Here is a 24,635-nt window from a genome sequence, read left to right as displayed (position 1 = left end):
CTGGGCAAGAGGCACTGCCCGTGCAAAGGAGCCCTGGAATATTGGGAAAAGGTGGAGCGCAGGAGTCTCATCGTGAAAAGATGGGGTTTCAGTTACAGGGACCACACAAGCTGCTTTTACTTTACATGAAAACCCTGCTCCAGGATTTGGCCGGGAGCAGAAGCCCCTGACTGGCGTCTTGCCCGGTACTGTGGCTGGCCTCTAACTCACAGGGCATGACTGAAAATCAGACGGCGTACTGGCTAACTTTTTTAAGAGTTGGTGAGAGGAGTTAATCAACCAAAACTATTTATTAAGCACCTCCTTGGAATCTGGCACCATGTTATATATGGTGGGGAATTCAAAATACACGTACCACCCCTTCCATGATCTCAGGTGTACTTCCTAATTGGTAAATTGAAACTAACTCAGGTGAGAATAATCCCAAGAGGTGTTTAAACGCTGACTGAGGCTAAGGGCGTTGGTTCTCTGGGCGTCAGGAGAGGAAGAATTCGTGCTCTGCCAGAGAAATTTGAGATGATTCCGAGGAACTCAGGTATGGAATTGAGTGGGTTGGAAACAGCCTCTACTCTTTTCAGGGGAAGAAGCTGGGGAGTAAGGGAAGAGGATGTGGGGAAGCCTCTTTATGTGGCTACCTGAAGTTCTAGTCGATTCCTAAGGCCAATGCAAAATCAAACACAAGCTGACACTAATAAATGTTCTGGTGAGGGGATCCACAAAGGTGTCTGGAACTTTGGGGACTGCTGGGATTTTGGGCTGCATTTGGCTAAATTAAAAACAGGGATTTTCAGGGCCTGGGGTTATACTTTAACAATTACCTCTCAACTCTAAAAAGGAATCATTTAGGGCTTCCCTGGTGGCGCAGTGGTTGAGAGTCCGCCTGCTGATGCACGGGACACGGGTTCGTGCCGCGGTCCGGGAAGATCCCACATGCCGCGGAGCGGCTGGGCCCGTGAGCCATGGCCGCTGAGCCTGCGTGTCCGGAGCCTGTGCTCCGCAACGGGAGAGGCCACAACAGTGAGAGGCCCGCGTACCGAAAAAAAAAAAAAAGGAATTATTTGTAAGTTTTTTCTTCTTAAATAGTCCAGAGATTCAAGAAAGTTTTTGTTTTGGTTTGTTTTGTTTGTTTTGTTTTGTTTTTCAAATAACTACATGTTATGCAGCGCTGCCATCTGCTGGAATTAGACCACTTCCCAAAAGTTGGTGATGCCTCCAATTACAGTTTAATTGGACAAGGCCAGCCTTAGAACAAAGTTTGTTGTTCCCTTCTCTTCCCTCCCCTAGTCCCTGCTCACTACCCATCCCACATGTATCCTCTTCCTCTTGCAAGTACAAATATAGGGATAAAGATGCTGTGTTGTATTTTTCAGGATATATTTTCATTGCCTAGGTCACTTCTCTATGTAGAATATCAAAGTTAATATGAGTGATAATTTTAATTGACTTAACTAGGGCTAACCATAGGTAAAATTTAATGTGAAAAAAAATATTTTGAGCCCTCTGTGGCCTTCTTTGGGAATTCAGATTGCCATCCTGGGTCCCATTCTTGGTCCCCTACTATTGTGTTAATTGATTTGATATGAGTTGAAAAAGGATTAAGTTAAAGTGTAAGATGAAATCTCAAACACATACCAGAAGTCAAATTTTGAGAAATGTTGAAACCAAATGACATAGGGGAGTGTATTCTGTATAATTTGGAAACATAAAATGTCATGCTGGTTATACTGTATACTAATTATGACAGATTTAGTGATTGAATTTACTTTTAAATGTGTACTTCCCATGAAATTGTGAAGGGATGCTATTTATAGCAACAATTGCCTTCAAAGAGAGTGTATCATGTTAAAATGAAAGACTCTTGTTGAACTAAGCAACTAAATGAATTTGGTTATGCATAAGTGTGTCTGTGGCTGTATATGAGGATAAGAGAAAACTGAATTACTCTGTTTCAGGAAAACAGTGGAATTGGTTTTTTTTCAGGAGAAGAGTAGAGATAGGGAAGGAGATAAGGCCCAGAATCATGGCAAGAGGCAGGAATATCAAGAAATGGTTGAGGGTGTTTCCTTCTTTCTTTCTCTTTTCCCTTCAATCCATCTCTCTCTTTTCTTTCTTTCCTTCTTTCTTTCTCCCCATCTCCTCTCCTCTCCTTCCTTCTATGCTTTCTCCTGCTCTCTTCCTTAAAAAAGTGATTATATAATATTAAATTACTAAGTTGTGGATTCTCCTCTCCTAAACTTTATCAATAAAGGGTTTTTATATACAAATGGCCTGTAAATGGCTTTCATTTTTGGTGTTTGTTTGGTTTTTATGTTTGTTGTTTGTTTTGGTGAGATTGAGGTGTAAGGTTACCGGTGTTAAGGTGGTATGGAAAAGGGAAATCATGTGAAGAGGTGAAGTGCCTCTTAAACTAAATTAGTATTCAGTGGAATTAGGGGCTCAGAACTACTTTCCAAAGTCCATGGCTTGGAGGCTCAAGGCAAACTCAGGGGATATTAAGGGGCAGGTGATCCCAGCCTACTTCTTGTCGTTTCATGAGTTACAGCACCCTCCTTCCTTGCCTTCTTGTGTTGTTCTCCACACTGGGTAAAGTTCTGATTCTGGTTGGTATGTGCATGGGAGATATATCCTACTTCCCAAGGGCAAAGAATGGGATATTCTGGCTTCTAATTGTTTACTGGTTTTTCAACCTTCCAAAGTAGGTTTGCTTCCTTTTTCGAGGAATTTATTCCAAATCTCTGATTTCTAACATCCAACTCTTAAGCCCCTCCCTTAGACTGAGTCCCTTGATTTCTCAGGCCATTCTCTCCAGGGGTTTCAGAGCAGCTTTTTTTTTTTTTTTTTTTTTTTTTCCGGTATGCGGGCCTCTCACTGTTGTGGCCTCTCCCGTTGCGGGGCACAGGCTCCGGACGTGCAGGCTCAGCAGCCACGGCTCACGGGCCCAGCCGCTCCGCGGCATGTGGGATCTTCCCGGACCAGGGCACGAACCCGTGTCCCGTGCATCAGCAGGTGGACTCTCAACCACTGCGCCACCAGGGAAGCCCTCGGAGCAGCTTTTAATCCCTTTCACAATTCCTTCCAGGGAGTTCTGGGACTCTGTGAAAGTGTTGGGTGACCTATGATTGTAGAATGTCTGTGCTTTGTGTGATTCTCTGTAGCATTCTCCTACAGTTTCTGTAAAGATTGGTCCTATCGTCCCATATCCTTCATTACAAATTTTAAAGCTATTTAGAAAATATTGATTAGTGGTTAAATGTTAGATTCTAGAACCAGATACCCAGGGTTTGAATCTCTTTCTACCTCTTATTAGCTACGTGACCTTGGGTGATTAGTGGTTAAATGTTAGATTCTAGAACCAGATACCCAGGGTTTGAATCTCTTTCTACCTCTTATTAGCTACGTGACCTTGGGCTTACTTAATCTCTCTCAATTTCAGTGTACTCATATGCAAAAGGAAATAACAAAAATGCTTATCTATAGAGATTTTGTGAGGATTTTATAAGTTTAATACATGTAATGCACTTAAAACAGCACCTAGTACATATTATATTCTATGTAGCTATGAGTTAGCTATGGCTATTCACATGACACTATAGTCTATATATGCGGCTGAACTAGGATTCCCTCCTTCCTAGGGCTTTGCTCCAATCTGGTGGTGAGTGAGTTAGGGACATGTTTGGAGGAAGTTGACCTATAGGCTCACTTTTGAACTCTTGGGTATTCATCTCTTTCTTCCTCACCCCATTTTACCCTTTATCAAATTGGAATGGAAGAAGTTTCAACAGGAATGGCTTTTCCTGAAGAATAGGAAAGGCCAGTGTGTTCAGTGTCTTTGGTGTTAAATCCAAGTGACATCAATCCATGCTTGTCCTTCAGAGTTTATCCACGAGGCATCTGTGTGCTCCCATGAGATTTGGCTTTCCCAAAGCTTACACATCTCACCTTCATTATTTTGTTGTTTTCTCTTCCTAGAGCCCATCATGAAAGGAGATATTGAGAATTCTAGTTCATCACTTATAAAGGACCCCTAGGTTCTGAGCAGATAGAATATATACATGGCATTTCTGTGCATGTTCCTAGTAATTAGATCTGTTTTTTAATTCACTTAAAGTGAAGTACAACAAAACACTTAACAAATTTATCTTAGCAAATAAGACACTGCCAGAGAAGGTGGGAGTTTTGTTTGGGGTGGGATAGGTATGTGTGGCTTGATACAGGAAAAGAGGAAGCTAAGGCAGAAAAGAAACCACATCTCAGTGATCCAGAGAACTTTGGCTAAGAAGAGAATTGCAGAGGAATGGGAGGCTGTGGTCCTGGGAGAGAAGTGGGAGAGAAGAGTGGAGAGGTAAGATCCTCCCCAAACCTCTGATTCTACATTATTCTTGCTTATTCCTTGTTATTTCCCCTAACCTTTTTATTCAGAGAGCTTCCACATAACAGGGTAAAAGTTGTATCTAAACTTGGGCTGTTGTTAACTTTAACCTAACATATGTAGTTTCCCTTAGGATTTCTACTTACAAATGGAATGCATAGGATGTAGAGCAGACAAGGCCATCCCCCCAAAGTTATTACAGTCGTTTCCTTACCTAGATGATCCTCAGAATCCCTTTGGGTGCTTTACAAATATATAGGCCCCACCCCTGGAGGTTCTAGTTTAGTAGGTCTTTCATGGGACCTGGGAATTTGATATTTAAAAAACTTCACCAGTGGTTCTGATTTAGGGTTAGGTTTATGAACCACTGATACAATGCAGAGAGAGTGGACTGTAAATGAGGTCAGATCTGGTCCTAGCGCTACCACTTAGTAACTAAGTAGCTTGTGTGATTCTGATAATGTTAACTAACTTCTGAGCGTTGCTCTATTTATTTGCAGTGTTGAAATAGTTAAATAAGGTATAATATTAAAGTATCTTATAATTAATGCAAAGCAGTTATTTTTATATGGGACTCTACCATTACATATATATATATATATATATATATATATATATATATATACACACACACACACACATACACATATAGCTGTACATATATATGTACAAGCTGACCACGTGGGTAATCTGGCTGTCCTTTGATGTCTAGGTCATCCCATACTCACTTTTATCATCTACCTTTTCCACTTTGAATTTGGACAAGTCCAGTTCAAGGCCTGTAGACCTCACAGCAGCTGTGAATAAGCTGGTGATGGCTTCTTCAGCCTCTGCTCAGCTTTATTGGATATAAGTCATTATTTCAGTCAACACAGCCATCTTTGGTACTTCAGATACATTCACAGCCATAATTCTACCTATTTCTAAAAATTTTATTTATTTATTTATTTATAGCTGCGTTGGGTCTTCGTTGCTGCACGCGGGCTTTCTCTAGTTGCAGTGAGCAGGGGCTACTCTTCGTTGCAGTGCGTGGGCTTCTCATTGCGGTGGCTTCTTTTGTTGTGGAGCACAGGCTCTAGGCACGCAGGTTTCAGTAGTTGTGGCACGCAGGCTTCAGTAGTTTTGGCTCGTGGGCTCTAGAGCGCAGGCTCAGTAGTTGTGGCGCACGGGCTTAGTTGCTCCGTGACATGTGGGATCTTCCTGGACCAGGGCTCAAACCTGTGTCCCCTACATTGGCAGGCGGGTTCTTAACCACTGCGCCACCGGGGAAGGCCATAATTCTACCTATTTTTTTTTTTTTTTTTTTTTTTGCGGTATGCGGGCCTCTCACTGTTGTGGCCTCTCCCGTTGCGGAGCACAGGCTCCGGACGCGCAGGCTCAGCGGCCATGGCTCACGGGCCCAGCCGCTCCGCGGCATGTGGGATCTTCCCAGACCGGGGCACGAACCCGTCTCCCCTGCATCGGCAGGCGGACTCTCAACCACTGCGCCACCAGGGAAGCCCTCTACCTATTTTTTGAAGTTGTCTGAATTACAGTTGGTAGCAGTTGCTACAATGTGAGTATAACTTCTTCCCTTGCTCCACTTTCCATACCCCACTCCCCCTACCCATGATGCTGAGAACAGATCTGTAGGAATAAAGAGGGATAAGAGAACCAGACTGAAATCTCAACAGAAAAAGTTTACTGGGGGCTTCAGTAATGACTAGAGCTAGAATGACTACCTCCTTTTTGAAATACTTCACTTGCTATAGACATGTATGGAATGGGGAAGAAGACAAAATTTGAATCTACATGACTTTGGTGTTTTTGGCTGCCAGTATCCAATCCCGATTTTCTCGATAATTCCATCCCTGCACCTTGCAGTCCATGCTTCTAAGGAAGTTAACTTTCTCCTCATTCCTGTCTTTCTGTGCCAGCTATGTCTCAGGCCTAACTAATGAACATGGTCTCTTCCTCTCTGGCCATGATGACTTATTTGAAAATGGTTCCATAACCTATGACAGTCCTATCACACTGCAAACCTGGACTTCTCAGATGGTTCAGGGAAGAGATGTGCTCTTTTCCACTGCATAGAGACAAGAGTGCATGTGGCAGCCATCTTAGGATCACAAAGGTAGTTTTCTCAGAATGGAGCCAAATTTGATAAATCAGTGCTGAGAAGTAGAGACAGTGATTGTGTCTTGGCCACAGTGCTTTGAAAAGATTAAGCCTTGTTTGAAAACACGAGTTACTTTTGTTCCTTACTGGTTTAAAGATAGATTATGCCAGGTTTTCTATTTTCTGTCATTCACAGTGGATAGCATCTTATATACAAATATTTATACAATTTCTTTAAGAGATGTGGGTCATCTGAATTGAAGTACTGAATGCTACCAAGGAACATAAAACACTTTCAAAAGCCAAATGGTCAGGTATAGGATATGTAAGGCATGCCTTAAGACGGCATGTGTGGAAAAACCTACACATAAGTAGATAGGAAGTGGATGTTATTATTTTGGCTACATTAATATACATATAGTTCATAGAAAAGATAAGGGATAATTCTACCAGAGTCCTAAAACCTCACTTTAGGTATGAAGTTAAACCCTGTGCACAAACCCTTGCCAAAGGATAAAGACAATTGGAGAGAATTCAAAATAACCATGATAGGGAGGAGACTGCAATATGTCTTATGGCGGTGGGTGAAAGGAAATGGAATGTTTAACTCAAGTTTCAGGGGACACAGGGCAATTGTCTTCAATTACTTTAAGATATGTGTAGTAGACATTTGGTTTTTGGCAACTCAGTGTCACGACTTCACATAACAGCCATATGTATTTGGTGATTCATTTGTTCCTTCAAATTTATCTGAAATTAGTGCTGCCCCTGGACTATTAAATTACATCATTCATTATATTTTCATTTTTGCTTAGGTCAGTTTAGCTGAGTTTTTTGATTTGCAATTAAGAGTTTTAACTAATACAAAATGTCATCTCTAAAAAGCATTAGATCTTTGAAGTCCCTAAGGACAGACCAAAATGTGTAAACTACACGCTAGAAGTCTTCAGTTAAATGGCAGAAACAAATTTTATTTTTTTAATAAATTTATTTTTGGCTGCATTGGGTCTTCGTCGCTGCGCGCGGGCTTTTTCTGGTTGTGGCAAGTGGGGGCTACTCTTCGCTGTGGTACGCAGGTTTCTCATTGCGGTGGCTTCTCTTGTTGCAGAGCTCAGGCTCTAGGCGTGCGGGCTTCCGTAGCTGTGGCTCACGGGCTCTGGAGTACAGGCTCAGTAGTCGTGGCGCACAGGCTTAGTTGCTCCGCGGCATGTGGGATCTTTCTGGACCAGGGATCTAACCCGTGTCCCCTGCATTGGCAGGTGGATTCTTAACCACTGCACCACTAGGGAAGTCCCAAATTTCTAAGAATAAGGACTATCTGAAGACAAAAATTATCGTTTAGGAAGATAATTCAACCTTCAAATTTTGATGGTTAATTAATAAAGGTGAATTTTGAGGTCTTTTTTAAACTGAAGAGTCTATGAAAGTATCTCTAAATAAAGTTTAGGAAGGCAAGCACAATACTGACAAAATTTAAAGTTATTATAAATATTAATTTTAGTTCAACTTATATAGTTGTATTATTCATATGCTGATTTTATACTTTCTTAGTGTTATGCTTCTTATATATTTCAATATTTTAATATCTAGTGGATTTTAAAATCACTTAATAGACCTTAAAGTCTAATGTTTAAATAGAGAGGCTTGTATAGTTGTATCTTTGTTTTGATATCACAACTGTAATTTTATTGCATATGAAGTCTCTACTTGGGAACATAACCTTAATCGTAACATTATTCCCAATGGGAGAAAATGACTTGCTGCAAAATAAGCTATTTGCTGCAAAACAGGACAAATGCTTCTACTGATAGGTTAGGACTTCAGTCCTGAATTACTGAAATACTTAAAGACCATTCCCTTGCCTGTTCTTAATTCTTGAATAAACAAGTGAAATCAGCGAAATAAATAAAACCAGCAGGGAGATAAGTAAAACGAACCTTAAAAAAATTTAATTCATGAGATACACTGCAGTATTTATGTATGTTTGAATATGCTGAGAAAAAAATATCTGGAGGGATACCTATCAAATTATTAACAGTTTACCTTGGGCATGTGGAACTGGGGTAGGGCGAAGGAAGTGCTCTTTTAAATTCATATACTTTAGTATTGTTTGAAATTTTACAATGAGAGTTCACTACTTCTATAATAATCAAAACTATAATAGAAATTTAAAAAATAAAAATAGTAACAAAAAGTAAAAAACACAGTAGTTTTAGGAGGTATGGAGAATATATACAGTATATATTACAGTAGTTTTAAGAGCTACATTGAAGGTATGGGGAATTAAATCATACAGCATATTTTTCCACTAACACTGTGGTGGTAAATATAATTGTGTCGTCTATAATCAAGGAAACAACATTAAAGAAGCCACTTTTAGCAACATCCCGATTTAAAAAGTCCTCTGGGATAAAAGCCCTTAAGCAGTGACCCTTCAAAGTGGATATTAAAACTGAAAACAGGGCTTAACTATTCCTAGAGGATCCACAGGAAAACATGTCAATCTGAAAACTTCAGACAAAAGGAAAAGCTTCATAGAAGTAACTTTGGAATACTAAAACAGTTAACCAAAGGCCAGAAATTGTGTGGATGAGAATTCCAACCAGTCCAGACCCAAAACTAAATCACTGAAATCTTGGTAATCTAGGGATGTAGGTTAGGGGCATCTACTTTACCCATTTGTTTATCATTTCTCCCAACTTCTCAATTGGTCCGCTTTTTATCTCAATGATTTTAACCTAAAAATACTGCAATTTTAATTGGAAGGAATAAAATTAATTCCATCTAGATTAACTTTAGGTTTATTCTTCTAGTTAAAAGAACTAGAAAAATTTGAAACTAATGATTTTCCATTATCCATTTTTTTCCTCATCACTATTTCTAGCTACTTAATGAATATTTTGGGAGGTAATACTTTGGATTTCTCATGGGTCCCTGAAGTTCTGTATATGGGGAAATCTTTTTTCTCATGTTCTAGTGTTTTCTCCTTTTATTGAAGTCATCAGGGATGACAAACTTCTATTATAAACTTTTTTCTTCCAACAAAGAGGATTCTTTAGGTAACTATCATGTTGATGGTTAAATATCCTCAAAGTTGGAACATCTGTAACTAGAAGTTTCCGTCTTTTGCAAGCTACATAGTTAAGTGCTTAACTAATATAATTTTGCACTCCTTAAAAGACTGTTCCTGACGTAGGTGTCAAAGGCATGTGTAGGATTATACTCGCAGCATAAGGAAGTGATATGGAAAACTTCACAAAATCTAATCAGAAAATTATTATAAATAGCAGAGATAAAGGATATAAAGTCATAATGACCATACTTTATAAAGTTACAACAGCTGGAATTTTGCTGTTTCTCAATGGATTACTGTATTTTAATTAAAAAAAAAGATTCATCATAACTAAATATATAAAGTATTTAGCATGATGCCAGATACAAAATAACAATTCAATAAAACTTAGCTCTATAATGAACAATGGATTAAAACAATAAAGAAAAATATAAGAAACCAAAATGGAGGAAAAAAGCTTAGAACTAATTTCCTGGAGTATGTATTTAAATGGAAAGTCGAAGCTCACAGAGAGCAGTAAGAAATTCTGCATTTTCTGGATCTATCTTTTGGGCCCTTTCATAGTACTCAGCAGCTTGCCTCTTTTCTCCCTCCAGCTTGTAAACAAACCCTAGGGCACTTAAACTCTGCACATCTGAATCATTGTGACCAAGTCTCTTGGAAGCCAATTTCTTTAGAGCACTTGTCAGTTTAGTACGCAGAGATGACCTGTCTTTGACCTTTAAGGCTTCTAAATAATGGTGGATGGCAGTATTTTCTGATTTACAGTGAAATTCCTGAAAGCGGCCATAGTGGTAGTGGATCTGATGTTTGTGGTCATCAGTTATGTTCTCCAGACGAAGAGCTTTCTGAAAAATGTCTTCAGCGTTGCCATACTGGCCTCCCTCAGCATACATGTTGGCCAGGTCCGTGTAGGCAAATGCAAACATAGAATCTCGCTCCACAGCTTCTTTGAAATGAAATATAGCTGATGTAATCAGCTCATCAACTTTCAGTTTATCCTTTCCTTTAGGTCTGTTGCGAGTGGCCTTCTTGATTTGGATCATTTGTGCCCTATAGCAAAGTCCCATTTGGTGATGCAGGAAAGAAGAGGTTGGTGTTGCCTCTAAGGCCTTTTTCAAAAGTTCAAGAGCTTTGTCCCAGGAATTTTTTCTCCTATAGAATTTGGCTGCATAACGAAGAACGTAAGGTTGGGATGATATTTGGTCCAGGATTTCTTCAATATACTTTTCCCCTTCGGCTTCTGCATGTACATCTTGAAGCTTCAGCGCCAGAAAAACCTTAATATAGGAATTATCTGGGTTCAGGGTAACAGCTTTCCGCAGGGGGCCCAGAGAAAAGCTCTTTATAGACCCTTCTCTGTCAGAATCATCCAGCCGATACACTGTGATGGCATAGCCGATGTTAAATTCTGGATTGTCGGGTTCTGCTTCCAGAGCCTTCTCAAAAGCTGCTTTAGCCTTTTGGTAATACTTTCCTCCAAATTTCAAGAGTGCCCACCCTTTCTCACAGTCAATCTCTGGACGCTCCAACTTGTAGTCAGAAGGACTGGACAATTTCTTGCAGACGTTCCCTACCTTGTCTATATACTTCTGAGCTTCTTTAAGCTGGTCCATGTGATAATAAACCCAGGCATAGTTTCCCCAAGTGACCAGACTTTGTACTTCTTCTTTGTCCGAGTGTTCTCGCTGTATTATTTCTTCTGCTTGTTTCAAGCACTCTAGAGCATCTTTATTTTGGCCCTTCAGGTGTTTCACATAGGCCAACAGGTTATAAAGAGTGAGTCTGGATTTTGTGGTAAGAAATTCAAGCTGTTGCCCAATTGTATCTTCTACATCAAACAGATCAATGTCTTCCTTAAGTAAGTTCCATGTGAAGTGACATTCTAACTCCAACAGAATGGCCTTCAATGAGTCCTTAGGAATTTCACTGTCAAAGATAAAATCCTTTTTAATTTTTGAAGAAATAAAGGAAATAATAAATTTTTAAAGCTTAAACAGGTTGTTAAGCAAAGAACTGTATTTTATCTATTTGATCTTACAGTTAAAGCACTAGGTTTCTATAACTCTATACACAGAGGAAACTAGTATAGTTATGTCCTAAAATATTTCATTAAATTCACATTATTTATTGCAAAACCAATTCTGGAGAGATGACAGCATTTTCTATGTTATAGGGTATCTATTTCCTTTTGGCAGTCACTAACCCACAAGGACCACCTATTTTTAGAGAGGGGAATTTAAAATATCGTATTTACTAGTTCTGAAAATTAATAATAATAGATATATACACAGTTAATAAACAACATAAAAATTTCTTTTCTGTATTATGAGTAGTGAAGGGAAAGAGGAGAAGGTGAGAAATAAGAAAAATAAGTACACTGAAGGAGAGAGAAGCCACATGAATATATAATTTTTGCAGAGAAATAAAGAAACAAACAAAGGAAACCCCACAGAGAAAAAAAAGACACAGAGTCAGAAAGGAACAGGAACAGGAACACCAAGAGACGGGAAGAAGTATAAGTTTGAGATATAACAAAGATTTAGAGAAAATGGGGAAAAAGCAAAGGGAGGGTTAGTAGGTTTTGATGTTATGTGGAATATCCTTCTGACCTTTAGGATTGTGGGCATAAATAAAGGCTACCACCTATTATTAACTTAACATTACCCTTAATGTTCACTTCACAAATATTTGTTGAACTCCCTTTGTGTGAAGCACAGTGTTATCTCTGCAGGGCCTAGTTTCATCTCTGAAACTAGGAAGCTGAAAGGGAAAGGAAGGGACAGGAAGTATTTATTCATTACCGAAAGACTTTTATGTGCAAGATGTTCTGAATAACCCTGGGGATGTAACTGTGAATAAGACACAGCCCTGCTTATACAGAGCTTGTAAGTACACTAAGTACACAGTCAATTACAACTCAGCATTCCAGTAAAGTTCCATGGAAGTGACTCAGGAAGGGCACATAGTCCAGTGTTGTGGACATCTGGGGCCTTCATTTGGTGGAACATCTCCCCCTACTCTCAGTCCATGTGATCTGAGACAGGCTGTCTACACTTTCTTCCAGTCTGTAGGAAAGCACACATATTCCAGCCATTCCTTGGACCCAGTGATATATTCAGAGATAATCCAATTAAAATATAATTTTGCTGAAATGAGGCTTTGCTGGAACTCTCTTCCAAAAATTTTAAGCTTGTAGAATATGAGCTGGAGCTGCTGGTGGCCATCTTTCCAACTCTTGGGGACAGCCTGCCTGAGAAAGAATCAAGCATAGAGGAAAGCAGGGCTTAGACAGGAATAAAGACAGATTGCTTGTGGTGCTGATTAAATACCTGGATCACCCACCCTATCCATCCCTGGACCTCTACTTTTCTAAGGAAATAATCTCTCTTTTTGCTTAAGCCAGTTTGAACTGGGTTTCTCCTGTCTGCAACTGACAAAATCCTGATTAATATACCTAGTTTTGCTGATGGTAGTGGCGAGGCAGTCAGGAAAGACTTTCTAAATCTACAATCGGCCACAATTAAGGGTTGAAAGAAATTTACAGAAAAAAAAAAAGCTACTTAAGGCTTCTCTCAAAGAGGGAAATATTCTAATTATCGGATGAATAATGTACAGTGTGTGTGTATTTCCCTTTATGCTGTGCACAGGACTCTCCTCCTTATATGTATGTATGCATATTTGTATAAATGTTTATGGGAACTATAGTATTTCCATCAAGAAACATTTATTGGGGACTTTCCTGGTGGTCCAGTGGTTAATAATCCGCCTTCCAATGCAGGGGATGCGGGTTCGATCCCTGGTTGGGGAACTAAGATCTCACATGCCGCGGGGCAACTAAGCCCGCACGCCGCAGCTACTGAGCCCGCACACTCTGGAGCCCACGCACCACAACTAGAGAGAAACCCGCACGCCGCAATAAAGAGCCCACATGCCACAACGAAAGATCCCGCATGCTGCAATGAGGATCCCGTGTGCCGCAACTAAGACCCAATGCAGCCAAATAAATGAAAAAAAGAAGGAAACATTTATTGATCACCTCATGTCATACGTGCCAGGCAATATGCTGGTTGTAGTGAATACAGTAATGAGCAAGATAGAAAAAGGCCTTTTCTTCATGGTAATTCTATTATAGGAGAGGAGGGAACAAAAGGGGTTGACAGAAAATAAACATGTAAACAAATCAACAGACAACATAATTCCAGACAGTAATAAGTGTTAAGAAAAAAAAAAGCAGAGTAATGGGATTATGTGGTGGTGGTGGTAGTGGTGGTGTACTTTAGTTATGATTGTCAAGGAATTCTTTTAGTTGGGGCTGACCTGTGCACTGCAGGATATTTAGTAGCATCCCTGGCCTTGACCCAGTAGATGTAACTAGCATTCCTCCGGTGGGACAACCAAAACTGTCTCCAGACATCACCAAATGTCCCCTGAGGGAGCAAAAATCACCCTGGTTGAGAAGCACTGGCTTAGACCATTCTGCCCTCAGATCTTTTATGACTTCCTCCTTTTCATTGTTGAGATCTTACTTCAACTCAATTGCCCCTTTCTAATCTTAATAATCATTAGGGGAGCAGATAAACCAAGAAATCTGGTGTCATGAAAGCCTAAGGAAGAAAATGTTGATTTCGAAAAAAGAGAGAGAAATGTTTAATGTGCACAATGATCCTAAGAGGTTGAGAAAATGAGGACAGAGATCACTGTTTGGGGAGGAGTAAAGTTGTGGGGGAACTTGTTGTTTTAACAGAACGGTAGGGATGAAAATATTACTGGAGTGGGTTGAGGGGATAATGGGAAGAGGAGAAGAAGTGGATATGGTCACTCCTTCAAGGAATTTTACTATGAAGGGAGTAGAGAAACAGAGGCAAATCTGAGGAAATTGTCAGCATTCACTCAATGTATGCAGAAATGTATTAAAAGTGAAACAGAGGCAAATCTGAGGAAATTGTCAAAAATTTTTTCATATTTTTAATGACTTAATGATTTGTCAAAGGGAAATGATCCAGTATTAAGGGAGAAAATGATTCTTGTGGGAGAGATGGGGATACTTGTGAGAAGGACGGAATATGAAGCAGAGTGAAACTATACACTGTTAATACTACTCAGATCTTTATCTCCAGCCCCAAACTCCTAACCATGGTTACTATGCCCTTTACCATCTGGCCCATGTCTACTTCTCTAACCTCATTTTGTACCACTTTCCTCATGCTCACTGCACTCCAGTCTTACAAGCCTTTACAAAATTTTATTGTTTATTATTTCTTATGCCAAGTATGCACCTACGTCAGGGCATTTGTACCTGCTTTTTATTCCCTCACTCTGTGAATTCTTCCTAAGAGAGTACTAGGGTTTACTTATTCTCATAATTCTGGGCTTGGCTCAAATCTCAGCTCTTGAAAGAAGGCTACCCCTGACCACTTTAGCTCAAGCTGCATCTCCACCTTGCCTGCCATCCTACAGTCTAGTCTATCACATTTTCCTATTCTTCACAGCACCTTTATCAATATTTTCTGGGAGTTGGGAAGGAAGAGAAGAGTGCTTTGAATCAAATATGAGATTGAGGTTTTAAAATGAATTGGGCTGAGTCTTCAGGAACTGGAAAGAGGCTGTCCTAATAGCCAAAAGTGGCAGAAGAGTCAGAGAACTGGACTAAGTACACAATTAGCAGTAGTGACTAGAAAAATAAAACCACTTCATATTTATAATCTAATCATATACTTCATGACATGTTTTCTAATTTTATAAATACTAAATTTAAACATTAATAGCTAACTTAGTATTATATTTAGTAGACATTTACATTCACTTATAATTACTAATTTTAATTTTATAAATTTTTCATATTTATTCTCTTGTGTGGTCTGTATATACATGTAAACACATATATACAGGTCCCACATTTTAGTGATTGCAGGTTCTAGACCAGAGCTTTCTAACAGAACTTCCTACCACGATGGGAATGTTCTTATCTGTGCTGCACAATGTGATAGACACTACACACGTGACCACTGATCACATGAAATGTGGCTAGGATGACCACTGAACTGCTTTTTATATTTTATTTACTTTTAATTAATTTGAATAGTCACGTATGACTAGTGGTTACTGCATGGGACAGGACAGTTGAAGACACTGGGCCTATAGAGCTTAATGTATAAAAAAGCCTCAAGCCCAACAGGCTAGACCTCTACTCTAACTTGAAATTTTCCCTATTTTATTGACAGTGAGGGCTAAATTAAATGGCAAACAAGGATATATATGAGAAAACAACTTTATGCATAAGACCTAGGTTCACTACAGATTCAGCTCAATAGTATAAATGTTACACTTGTACAATATATTTCTAGAATCAGATGAGAGGTCAAAAAAAACACCCCCCAAAACCATTCACTTGCCACACTGCTCATGTCAGGCAGTCTGCCAAGCACTTTACACAAATTACATTTAATTTTTATAACAGTGTCTTATTATTTTCACAATTTTATGGATGAGGGCTGGGAAACAGTTTAAATTACATGTCCAAGGTTACACAGCTATAAAGTGTCCAAGCACAGATTCAAACCTAGTTCTGCCTGACTTAAAACAAAAGGTTATGCCTTTTAACCATAATGCTATACTACCCCTTTCACATAAAAATTGGAGTTGTTTTTAAGAATAGTTTGCTTTAAAATATAGGATATGTCTAATGTATGTAAAATTCACTTTGCCTGGGAAGGACTTAAAAGAAAACAAGAGATTTTAGAGCAGCTTAAAGAGCAGGTAAGAGGTTGTGTAACTGCCCATTGGAAAGGACATGTCAGACAGTTAAAGGTCTCAGGATAAGAAAACAATGGTTTCAAATACGAGCCCTCAATCTAAAGTCGTAGCATTCTGCATTGTTGGAGCTGTTTTGAGATGGAGCTGCTTCTCACTAGAACACGCTGTGGAGGGGCAGAGAGGGTGATTAATGATTCTTTCAAATAACAAAAGAGCTGGGTGGAAATGTATTAAAAGTGATCTGAAGGAAGGACAAAAATCTTAGTTATCAAAGATATAATTATCATCATTATTCATGTAAGGGAATTAAAATACCTTTTTTTCCATAATCCAAAGATATGCTGATGATCTTCCAAGGTATTTCTTCTATCTCTGATCTCTCCCCTGAATTCCAGACTTATCTAACTTTTAGTTTACACCTTCAATTAGAAGTTCAGTTGGCATCTCAAGTAAATATAGAAATTATAGAAATCTGGGTTCCTTGAGCCTGTTCCTCCCTTGGTTTTCCCCACCTTGTTCGGTACCTCTTAGTTCCACAGGCCAAATAACCTAGGAGTCATCTTTGATTCCTATTCTTCAATAGGAAGTCCTGTTAATTCTATCACCCAAATACATCTCAAATCCATCCACTTTTTTCCATTTCCACTGCTAGTCTAGGAAAATAGGAAAGACTATTACCCTTCCTTTGAGCTGTGGCAAAAATCTGGTCTCTGTTTCCACTCTTGGTCCCCATACAGTATTAGTAAACTTTTAAAAATGTAAACCAGATTACGTCAGTCTTCTGGTTTAAAATCTCCCAATAGCTTCCCAACACCCTTAGATTTTAATCTAGCCTTTGCCATGTCTTACAAGTCCCTAAAGGAGCTGGACTTGTCTACCCACCCAACCTTGTCTTCTCCTACTCTCCTCCTCATTAACTGTGTTTTAGACATACTGACCTTCTTCCTAACTTGAACATATCAAGTTCAAGGCCTTTTACACCTGTTGTTTTTACTCTACTTAAAAAGCTCTGCTCCTAAATCTTTGTATGACTAGCTCCTTCCTTTAACTCAGCTCAAATATTCCTTACCCAAGAGGCCGCCTGTGGTAGAGCTATCTAAAATCACCCCCTCCATTCTAGGTCACTCTCTTAGCACTATTTTATTTTCCTTATAGCTGTTATCACTTTCTGAATTATGTTGATTATTTACTCATTCATTCTTGGTTGTCTATTTCCCCCATTTAAATGAGAATAAGGACCTTACTCCAGTTTTATGTTTTTCACCTCTGTGTCCCCAGCATCTGTGATTTCAGGCATATAAGAGAAACTCAATAATAAATATTTGTTGAGTGAATGCAATTATATACTGGTAGCTTCTGGCATTTCCAGCCCAGAGGCATGAGCCTAGCATTAAAAAAAAAAAAAGCACCTGAATTTCAGATGAGGGAATTCCTGCTAGCTCTTCCCATCTTGCTAATGGCTCCAAACTTTCTGCCACTTCAGTCTCCCCTATCCAACATGGGCTTACCAGCCCTCTGCCCAACCACAGAGTAAAATGAACATCTGCCTCTGCACAAGGACGATGAGGACGGAGGGCTGCCCCAGGCATTATGATGTGGCTGTGAGATCTCCAAGGGACATTCAGTTAGCCGTGTAAGTGCTTTGCCCACACTCTGGAATTTATGCACAACTGGACACTTATGACAAGTTTTACTTTTTCAACTATGTCTACTTAATTTTTAAACTTTGTCTCTGGGAAGCTGGCAGAGAGAGGCTATTGTGTCTCAAGAGGCAACATCTATCTTCAGGTAATTTTGTGTGTGTGTGGGGGGGTGTTTTTTGTTTTTTGCCAGGAAGGAGTAGTCTTTCATTTTTCTTGGGAGACAGTTAGTGCCCAATGGGGTCCACCCCTCTTCCACACCAACCTGCATCTACATACTGTGCACCCGCCTTTCCTTCCCTATTTCTTCAGGCTCCTTCCTGATACTTCCCACCTCCCTCCCTTCTTACAAATGGTAGAAGTGAGGCATTTATTAAATATTTTTAGTCAACATTTGCAAATATTATGTGCCCCCTTCTACAGTCCTAAGAGATGGATGCTATCAATTTCTACAGGTAAGAAACAGACCCACCGAACTGAAGAAACTTTGCTTTGGGTCACCCAACTCGTAGGTGGTCAAAGTCAGGATTTAGAACAAAGGGCTCTACGGGCTTCAGGGGCCCAAGGTCGGAATCTCCCACTCCTCAGCCTCCCGATGGAGAGCGTTAACTACCCACGTGCAGGGCAGGGGACCGGATTACATGGGTCAGCCTAGGACCACCCACCACACGCCAGTCAAGGAGACGAGAAAGAAAGCCTCATAAAACGGTGGATGGGGTGGAACTAGAGCAATCTGTCCATGGTACAAAGGAAGGGGAGAAGTCAGACCCAGGAATCAGAAGGCAAAATGGCAGGAACGGACGCGTGTGACGCCGGGCGCTGAGGCCTGAGGGAACCGGCCACGCAGAAGCCGCCCGCACCGGTCCGGGGCCGGCGACGACCAAAGCCGCAGGGAGGTGACAGGCCCGCGGGACGCGTCGCCCGGCACCCCCAGCCCCGCCGCCCCCCGGCCCGACAGTCAAGACCGCGGACGCCCGGGGCTCCAAAGAAGGGTCCGCTCGGCCACCCTCCCCAGCAGGCCCGCCTTCAGCCGTCCCGGGCCCGGACGGGGCTCCCGGGGAGCGCCGCCAACGCAGATGCCTGGCGGCCGGGCTCGGCCCCTTCAAAGGCCGCAGCGCTGCGCTGGAAATGGAATACGCGAGAAACGCGGGTGTGCCACAAAGGCCCCACGGAGTTGGGGAGAAGAAGCGGGCAGAAGCCCTCACCTCATGGTGGCTGGGCTCTGAGTCCGTCTTGGGAGGCGCCGGTCCTCTCCGCTTCTCCCCTCAGCGCTCGGCTGCTGCGCGGACTGAGCGGCCCCGTGCGTGTGCGCGCGCGCGAGCAAGATGACCGCAGCGCTAGTCCGCGCGCGCGCGCGCGCGGGGGCGTCCGCTTTGTTCAAGGCAGGACCCGAGCGGGAAGAGGAAACTAGAAAGTGAATCTGATCCCCGACTAGGCGGAGTCCAGCCCCGGAAAACAGAAACTTCTGGAAGAGCTAGTTGAGTGGGCCCCGGAGCCGGCTGAGGAGTCTCAGTGAGAGGTTTGCGCAGCGCGGGGTCGTTCGGGGTGGAATTTACAGCTGGGCCTCGAGACTTCGGTATTGGCTCTCACCTATCTCGCTGAGGCCACTTGCCTCAAGATTAGCTTTCTTGGGGGTGGTTGTTTGTTGTTGTTGTTGTTTTAACTAAAATGACAGGAGATTGCTCAGCGTTATTTTGGTTGGGTGGAGGCGATGCTCTTTACAGCTTTCTGCGTCCTAGGCTGGAACTCAAGTCTTGATTCAGCCAACACAGGTGCAGTGCCGTGCACTTGTGCCATGATTTCCATTGGGTAAATAGAGAAACTTGGGGGCCAAAATGTGTATACATTCAACATTTTGGTAGCTATTGCCGAATAGCTTTGAAAAGATGTTTATACACCCCCCACCCACAATTGTATGAAAGTTCCCTTGCCTTCCATGCCCTTGCCAACCGAGCTTCCTATAATAAGGTCCCAATAAAGATGAGGTGGTATTAGGAATCTAAGCAGAAAATAGCGAACGCCAATACACTAAAAATTTTGTCCCCTTCGAATTCAATCATTCATTTCTTCAACAAGTTTTATTAAATAACTCCTAAGAGCCAGACATTGCTGAAGGCCCTGTCAATATAGCTGGGAATAAAAGAGGCAAGGGGCAAGCCCTACCCCGTTCACCGTCTTCTGCATTTTGTTCCTGGTTGTGCACAGAGAGGGGAGATAATTCTCAAACTTTGAGAAAACGTGTTCATCATCGAAACGTTTCAAAGGCACCAGCTTATCACTTTTATACCATCCTAGTCACTTTGCTTTCAAATGAATGGGCAGTGATGTACAGTTTTTACTATGTGGTCACTAGTTTTAAAAGTGCTGACTTTTTCATTCAGTTTTGCTGGAAAAAGGGGCCTGTAGGTAAAGTCAGTTCTTGCTTCCCCAGAATCACGGCAAACATGGCTAACAGTGTAGGTACAGAAGTGTAGTTAGTTGTGCGTTTGTGATTTTATTGCTCTCCTATTTGTTTGGAGATAATTTTTAGTGTGAGAGGTAAAGATAAAGAACATATAAAACATTTTTTGTTAGGTGGTGCTATGGAGAAAAAGCAGAGAGAAGGTTGGAGTGCAAAGTGTTTTGCTGTTATAAATACCTTGGTGAGGGAAGGTTTCACTGAGAACGTGACAGTTGAGCAAAGATCTGAAGGGGGTGAACGAATGAGCACTGTAGATATGGGGCTAAGGAAGAGCGTTCCAGGCTGGGGGAACGGTAAGTGCAAGGCCTGGAGGTGCAAGCATACTTGGCAAGCGCAGATGGTGTGGTTGGAGTGCAGAGAGTAGGGAAAACGTCCTAAGAAATGAGGCCGGAGCGGTAATGTGGATGCAGTGGGTGTGTAGTCTGTTGTAATGTTTAAGTGGGAAGCCACATTTTAGAAAAAGTACTGAATGGTTTATTTGGAGGTAGAAAAATAAGCCCAGAATTTCCTCCTTCCTAAGGATGTAGAACATTTAATAGAGCTCTGTTTGAAAAAATTTCCAGTGCGTAGGTAGTGTTTTTTCTTCCTTGTTCGTACTCCTTTCCTTTCCTTTCTTTTAGCTGTATCTGGGCCAAGAGATAGTCTTTGCTTATTAAGGTTTGCGTGGACAGCAACTAAACAATCAATGATAAAAACCAAAAGGGAAAAAAGGATCCTGGTTATCATCTTATATTGTTTAGGAATTCAAATTCAGAAAGACAAAAACCATCTATAAAAATTTTAAAGGAATATACACTTTCACGATTGGGAAGAAGCAAAGACCCGACTGTTGAGTAGGTGTTGAACATGCTGAAAGTACTGGATGGAATTTGAATCTCAGTCTTTTTTTCACAGACTGTTGGATTGGGTGGATTCTTGGGAAAATTAATCGTGTATTACCTTCTGAATTTATTCTCATCAACCTGTGAAACACAGCAACTAGAGAAAAAGAGAAATAGAACATGAAACATGGCAGCTGATCAAAAATCTGCTTGGGAAACTGAAACTTAAGTAATAACTCTTCCAAGAAATAGATATAAGCCAGAGTTTCTCAACCTTGACACTATTGACAGTTTAGGATGTTTAAGCAGCAATCTTACATCTCTCCACTAGATGTCAGTAGCACCCTGCAGTTGTGACAAATGAAATTGTCTCCATATAATGCCAAATCCAACTTTTTTTGTTTTTTGTTTTTGTCCCGAGGGGCAAAATCCTCCTCTTCCCTCTTCCCCACAGTTGAGAATCATGTAAGTAATACCCTCATGTATATACCTAATTTATTTGAATTAGTCTTCCAGCACAGCCCGAAAGAAAGAGGAGGTGGACTTTAGGTAGGAGAGGGAAAGTGGATACAGATGAAGGGAAGTTGGGGGTGATACTGGAGTTCAAGAGATGGCCTGGGTGAGAGGATTGATATCCAGGGGAATGGCAGTAAAGGCCTACTCCCTTCAGCATGGGCTTCAAAGTGGAGGTGTCTGTATCACATTTGGTCTGGCTGGGGACAAGATACAGAGCTATGGACACAGACTGAGGGTGGGCAGTTCAAGCTGGGGCAGGCTGTAGGGTAGAGGCTTTTAGTCCCAATGCAGTTCCAGCTCTAGCAGCATCGTGAGAATGGAGACATTGGTGGCCAGGATGATCCTCAAGGAGGCAGAGCCAGTGGTGGTGGGTAGACAGCAGTTAGCAAGGACTTGGGCTGGGGCACCTATAATAGTAGTGAATGGCAGGAGGTATGGCTTGGCTTGATTCAGGGTACATGAGAGACCCCGCTGGGCACCTGGGGGGAACTCTAAATAAGGACACCGACTGAGGTTCTGTCAGTCATTTCCATGGGAGTAACAAGCTCCTGAAATTCAGCTGTCAATCTAAAGCCATCAGTTACCGCTTGGTAATCCCTGGATATATTCATTTGTAAGCTTGGCAATAGTATCTTTAGTACCAAAGAGCATCTGTTTTCCTGGATTTGCTGCTTGTTGTTTTCCTCTGCAAACATCCAGGCTGTCACACATTTTAGTTTTACTGAGCTCTGGGAAGTGCAGAGATCTCTTCCAGAGTTGGGAAGGATGGGAGAGAGAGGTGGTATTAGGTTATAAGTTATACACACTTAAGTAAATGTGATCTCTGAAGGTTGTCAAACACATCTCACACAAACACCTTACATAATCCAGAGATTTATTTTACTTTATTTATTTTATTTTATTTTATTTATTTTACTTTATTTTATTTTTTTATTTTTAATTTATTATTTAATTTTTAATTTATTTATTTTATTTTTAATTTATTTAATTATTTATTTTAATTTATTTTATTTTAATTTATTTTAATGAGCTCTGCTTTCTGGGTACAAACGATGTATAACAATACCTGGGAAAACTGCCTAGTTGAGAATTGACCACTTATCCAATAATTATTTACTTTTAATATTTCTGACTCGGGGAGTTGGCAGTGAGTTAGACTTATTTTAGTACCTTACAGCCTCCTCCCACCAACACAAGCACTTTAAGTTATGTTTTCGTTAATCTAATAAATCTCTTGTTTTAGTGATAAGGAAATTGTGAAGATTGCTTCTGTGTAACTCTGATGCCTGCCCCTCAATGATATAAATTTTGCTCACTTCATTTCCTATAGAATTTCAGTAGAAATCCAAAGCCTTGCCCAGTATTTCTGGGAATTCCCTGGGGACTTGTATTTTCTGTGGATTAGGGGTCCGCACCAGGAAATACAGGCAGCCTCCAGAATCTGGAAAAGGTACCAAAAGAATTGTCCCCTAGAGCCTCTGGAGGGAATTTGTGCCAACACCTTGATTTCAGGCCAATGAAACCAATTTCAGACTTCTCATCTCTAGAACCGTAAGATAATAAATTAGTGTGGTTTTAAGCCACCAAGTTTGTGGTAATTTATTAGAGCCACGACAGGAAATTAATACATCCTCCCCCCCCCACACACACAAGAATGAAAAAATAACATTGCTTCCTTAATTTTCCTTTTAAAAACATTATTTGTTGTGCATTGTCTATCAATAAAATGTCATAATCAAAGATGATTGCTACAGACGGTCTCTCAGATCCTTTAGCATCCTTTTAATATTTCTTTTTTCTTTTTTTTAACATCTTTATTGTTAAAGAGTATAATTGCTTATTGCTTATTGTTAAAGAGTATAATTGCTTTACAATGGTGTGTTAGTTTCTGCTTTATAACAAAGTGAATCAGCTATACATATACATATATCCCCATATCTCTTCCCTCTTGTGTCTCCCTCACTCCCACCCACCCTCCCTATCCCACCCCTCTAGGTGGTCACAAAGCACCGAGCTGATCTCCCTGTGCCATGCAACTGCTTCCCACTAGCTATCTGTTTTACATTTGGTAGTGTATATATGTCAGTGCTACTCTCTCACTTCGTCCCAGCTTACCCTTCCCCCTCCCCGTGTCCTCAGGTCCATTCTCTACATCTGAGTCTTTATTCCTGTCCTGCCCCTAGGTTCTTCAGAACCATTTTTTTGTTTTAGATTCCATATATATGTGTTAGAATATGGTATTTGTTTTTCTCTTTCTGACTTACTTCACTCTGTATGACAGACTCTAGGTCCATCCGCCTCACTACAAATAACTCAATTTCATTTCTTTTTATGGCTTAGTAATATTCCATTGTGTATATGTGCCACATCTTCTTTATCCATTCATCTGTCGATGGACACTTAGGTTGCTTGCATGTCCTGGCTCTTGTAAATAGACCTGCAATGAACATTGGGGTGCATGTGTCTTTGAATTATGGTTTTCTCTGAGTATATGCCCAGTAGTGTGATTCCTGGGTCATATGGTAGTTCTATTTTTAGTTTTTTAAGGAAACTCCACACTGTTCTCCATAGTGGCTGTATCAATTTACATTCCCACCAACAGTGCAAGAGGGTTCCCCTTTCTCCACGCCCTCTCCAGCATTTATTGTTTGTAGATTTTTTGATGATGGCCATTCTGACGGGCGTGAGGTGATACCTTACTGCAGTTTTGATTTGCATTTCTCTAATGATCAGTGATGTTGAGCATCCTTTCATGTGTTTGTTGGTAATCTGTATATGTTCTTTGGAGAAAGGTCAATACCAGCAAATGACTGAATCAATAACACTTCAAACAAAATGGCATAAAACAAGAGAAACTACTTGGCACAGTTTGACAATGAATTAAATTTCAAACATCTTCATG

General features: G+C 40.8%; 2 protein-coding genes across 2 annotated transcripts in view; one reads left to right on the top strand and one right to left on the bottom strand.

Moving 5' to 3' along the window:
* Positions 1-8,393: 8,393 nt before the first annotated feature.
* Positions 8,394-19,257, bottom strand: LOC113623177 (interferon-induced protein with tetratricopeptide repeats 5). The gene is made up of 2 exons (XM_027111986.1): positions 19,141-19,257; positions 8,394-11,468 (listed from the first exon to the last, which is right to left on the bottom strand). The coding sequence occupies exons 1-2, from the start codon at positions 19,143-19,145 to the stop codon at positions 10,025-10,027; spliced, it is 1,449 nt and encodes a 482-aa protein (XP_026967787.1). The 5' UTR covers positions 19,146-19,257; the 3' UTR covers positions 8,394-10,024.
* Positions 19,258-19,435: 178 nt separating this feature from the next.
* LIPA (lipase A, lysosomal acid type) overlaps positions 19,436-24,635 on the top strand; it is a 102,891-nt gene continuing 97,691 nt past the window's right edge. Inside the window, exon 1 of the mRNA XM_027111990.1 lies at positions 19,436-19,454. The gene's annotated coding sequence lies outside the window, so the exon portion shown is untranslated. The remainder of the gene's footprint in view (positions 19,455-24,635) is intronic.

The sequence above is a fragment of the Aethalodelphis obliquidens genome, unplaced genomic scaffold (genome assembly GCF_003676395.1).
Source record: "Aethalodelphis obliquidens isolate GAN/ISIS:26980383/991018 unplaced genomic scaffold, ASM367639v1 scaffold11, whole genome shotgun sequence".
NCBI lineage: Eukaryota > Metazoa > Chordata > Mammalia > Artiodactyla > Delphinidae > Aethalodelphis > Aethalodelphis obliquidens.
This window is presented reverse-complemented; position numbering and strand designations above follow the sequence as displayed.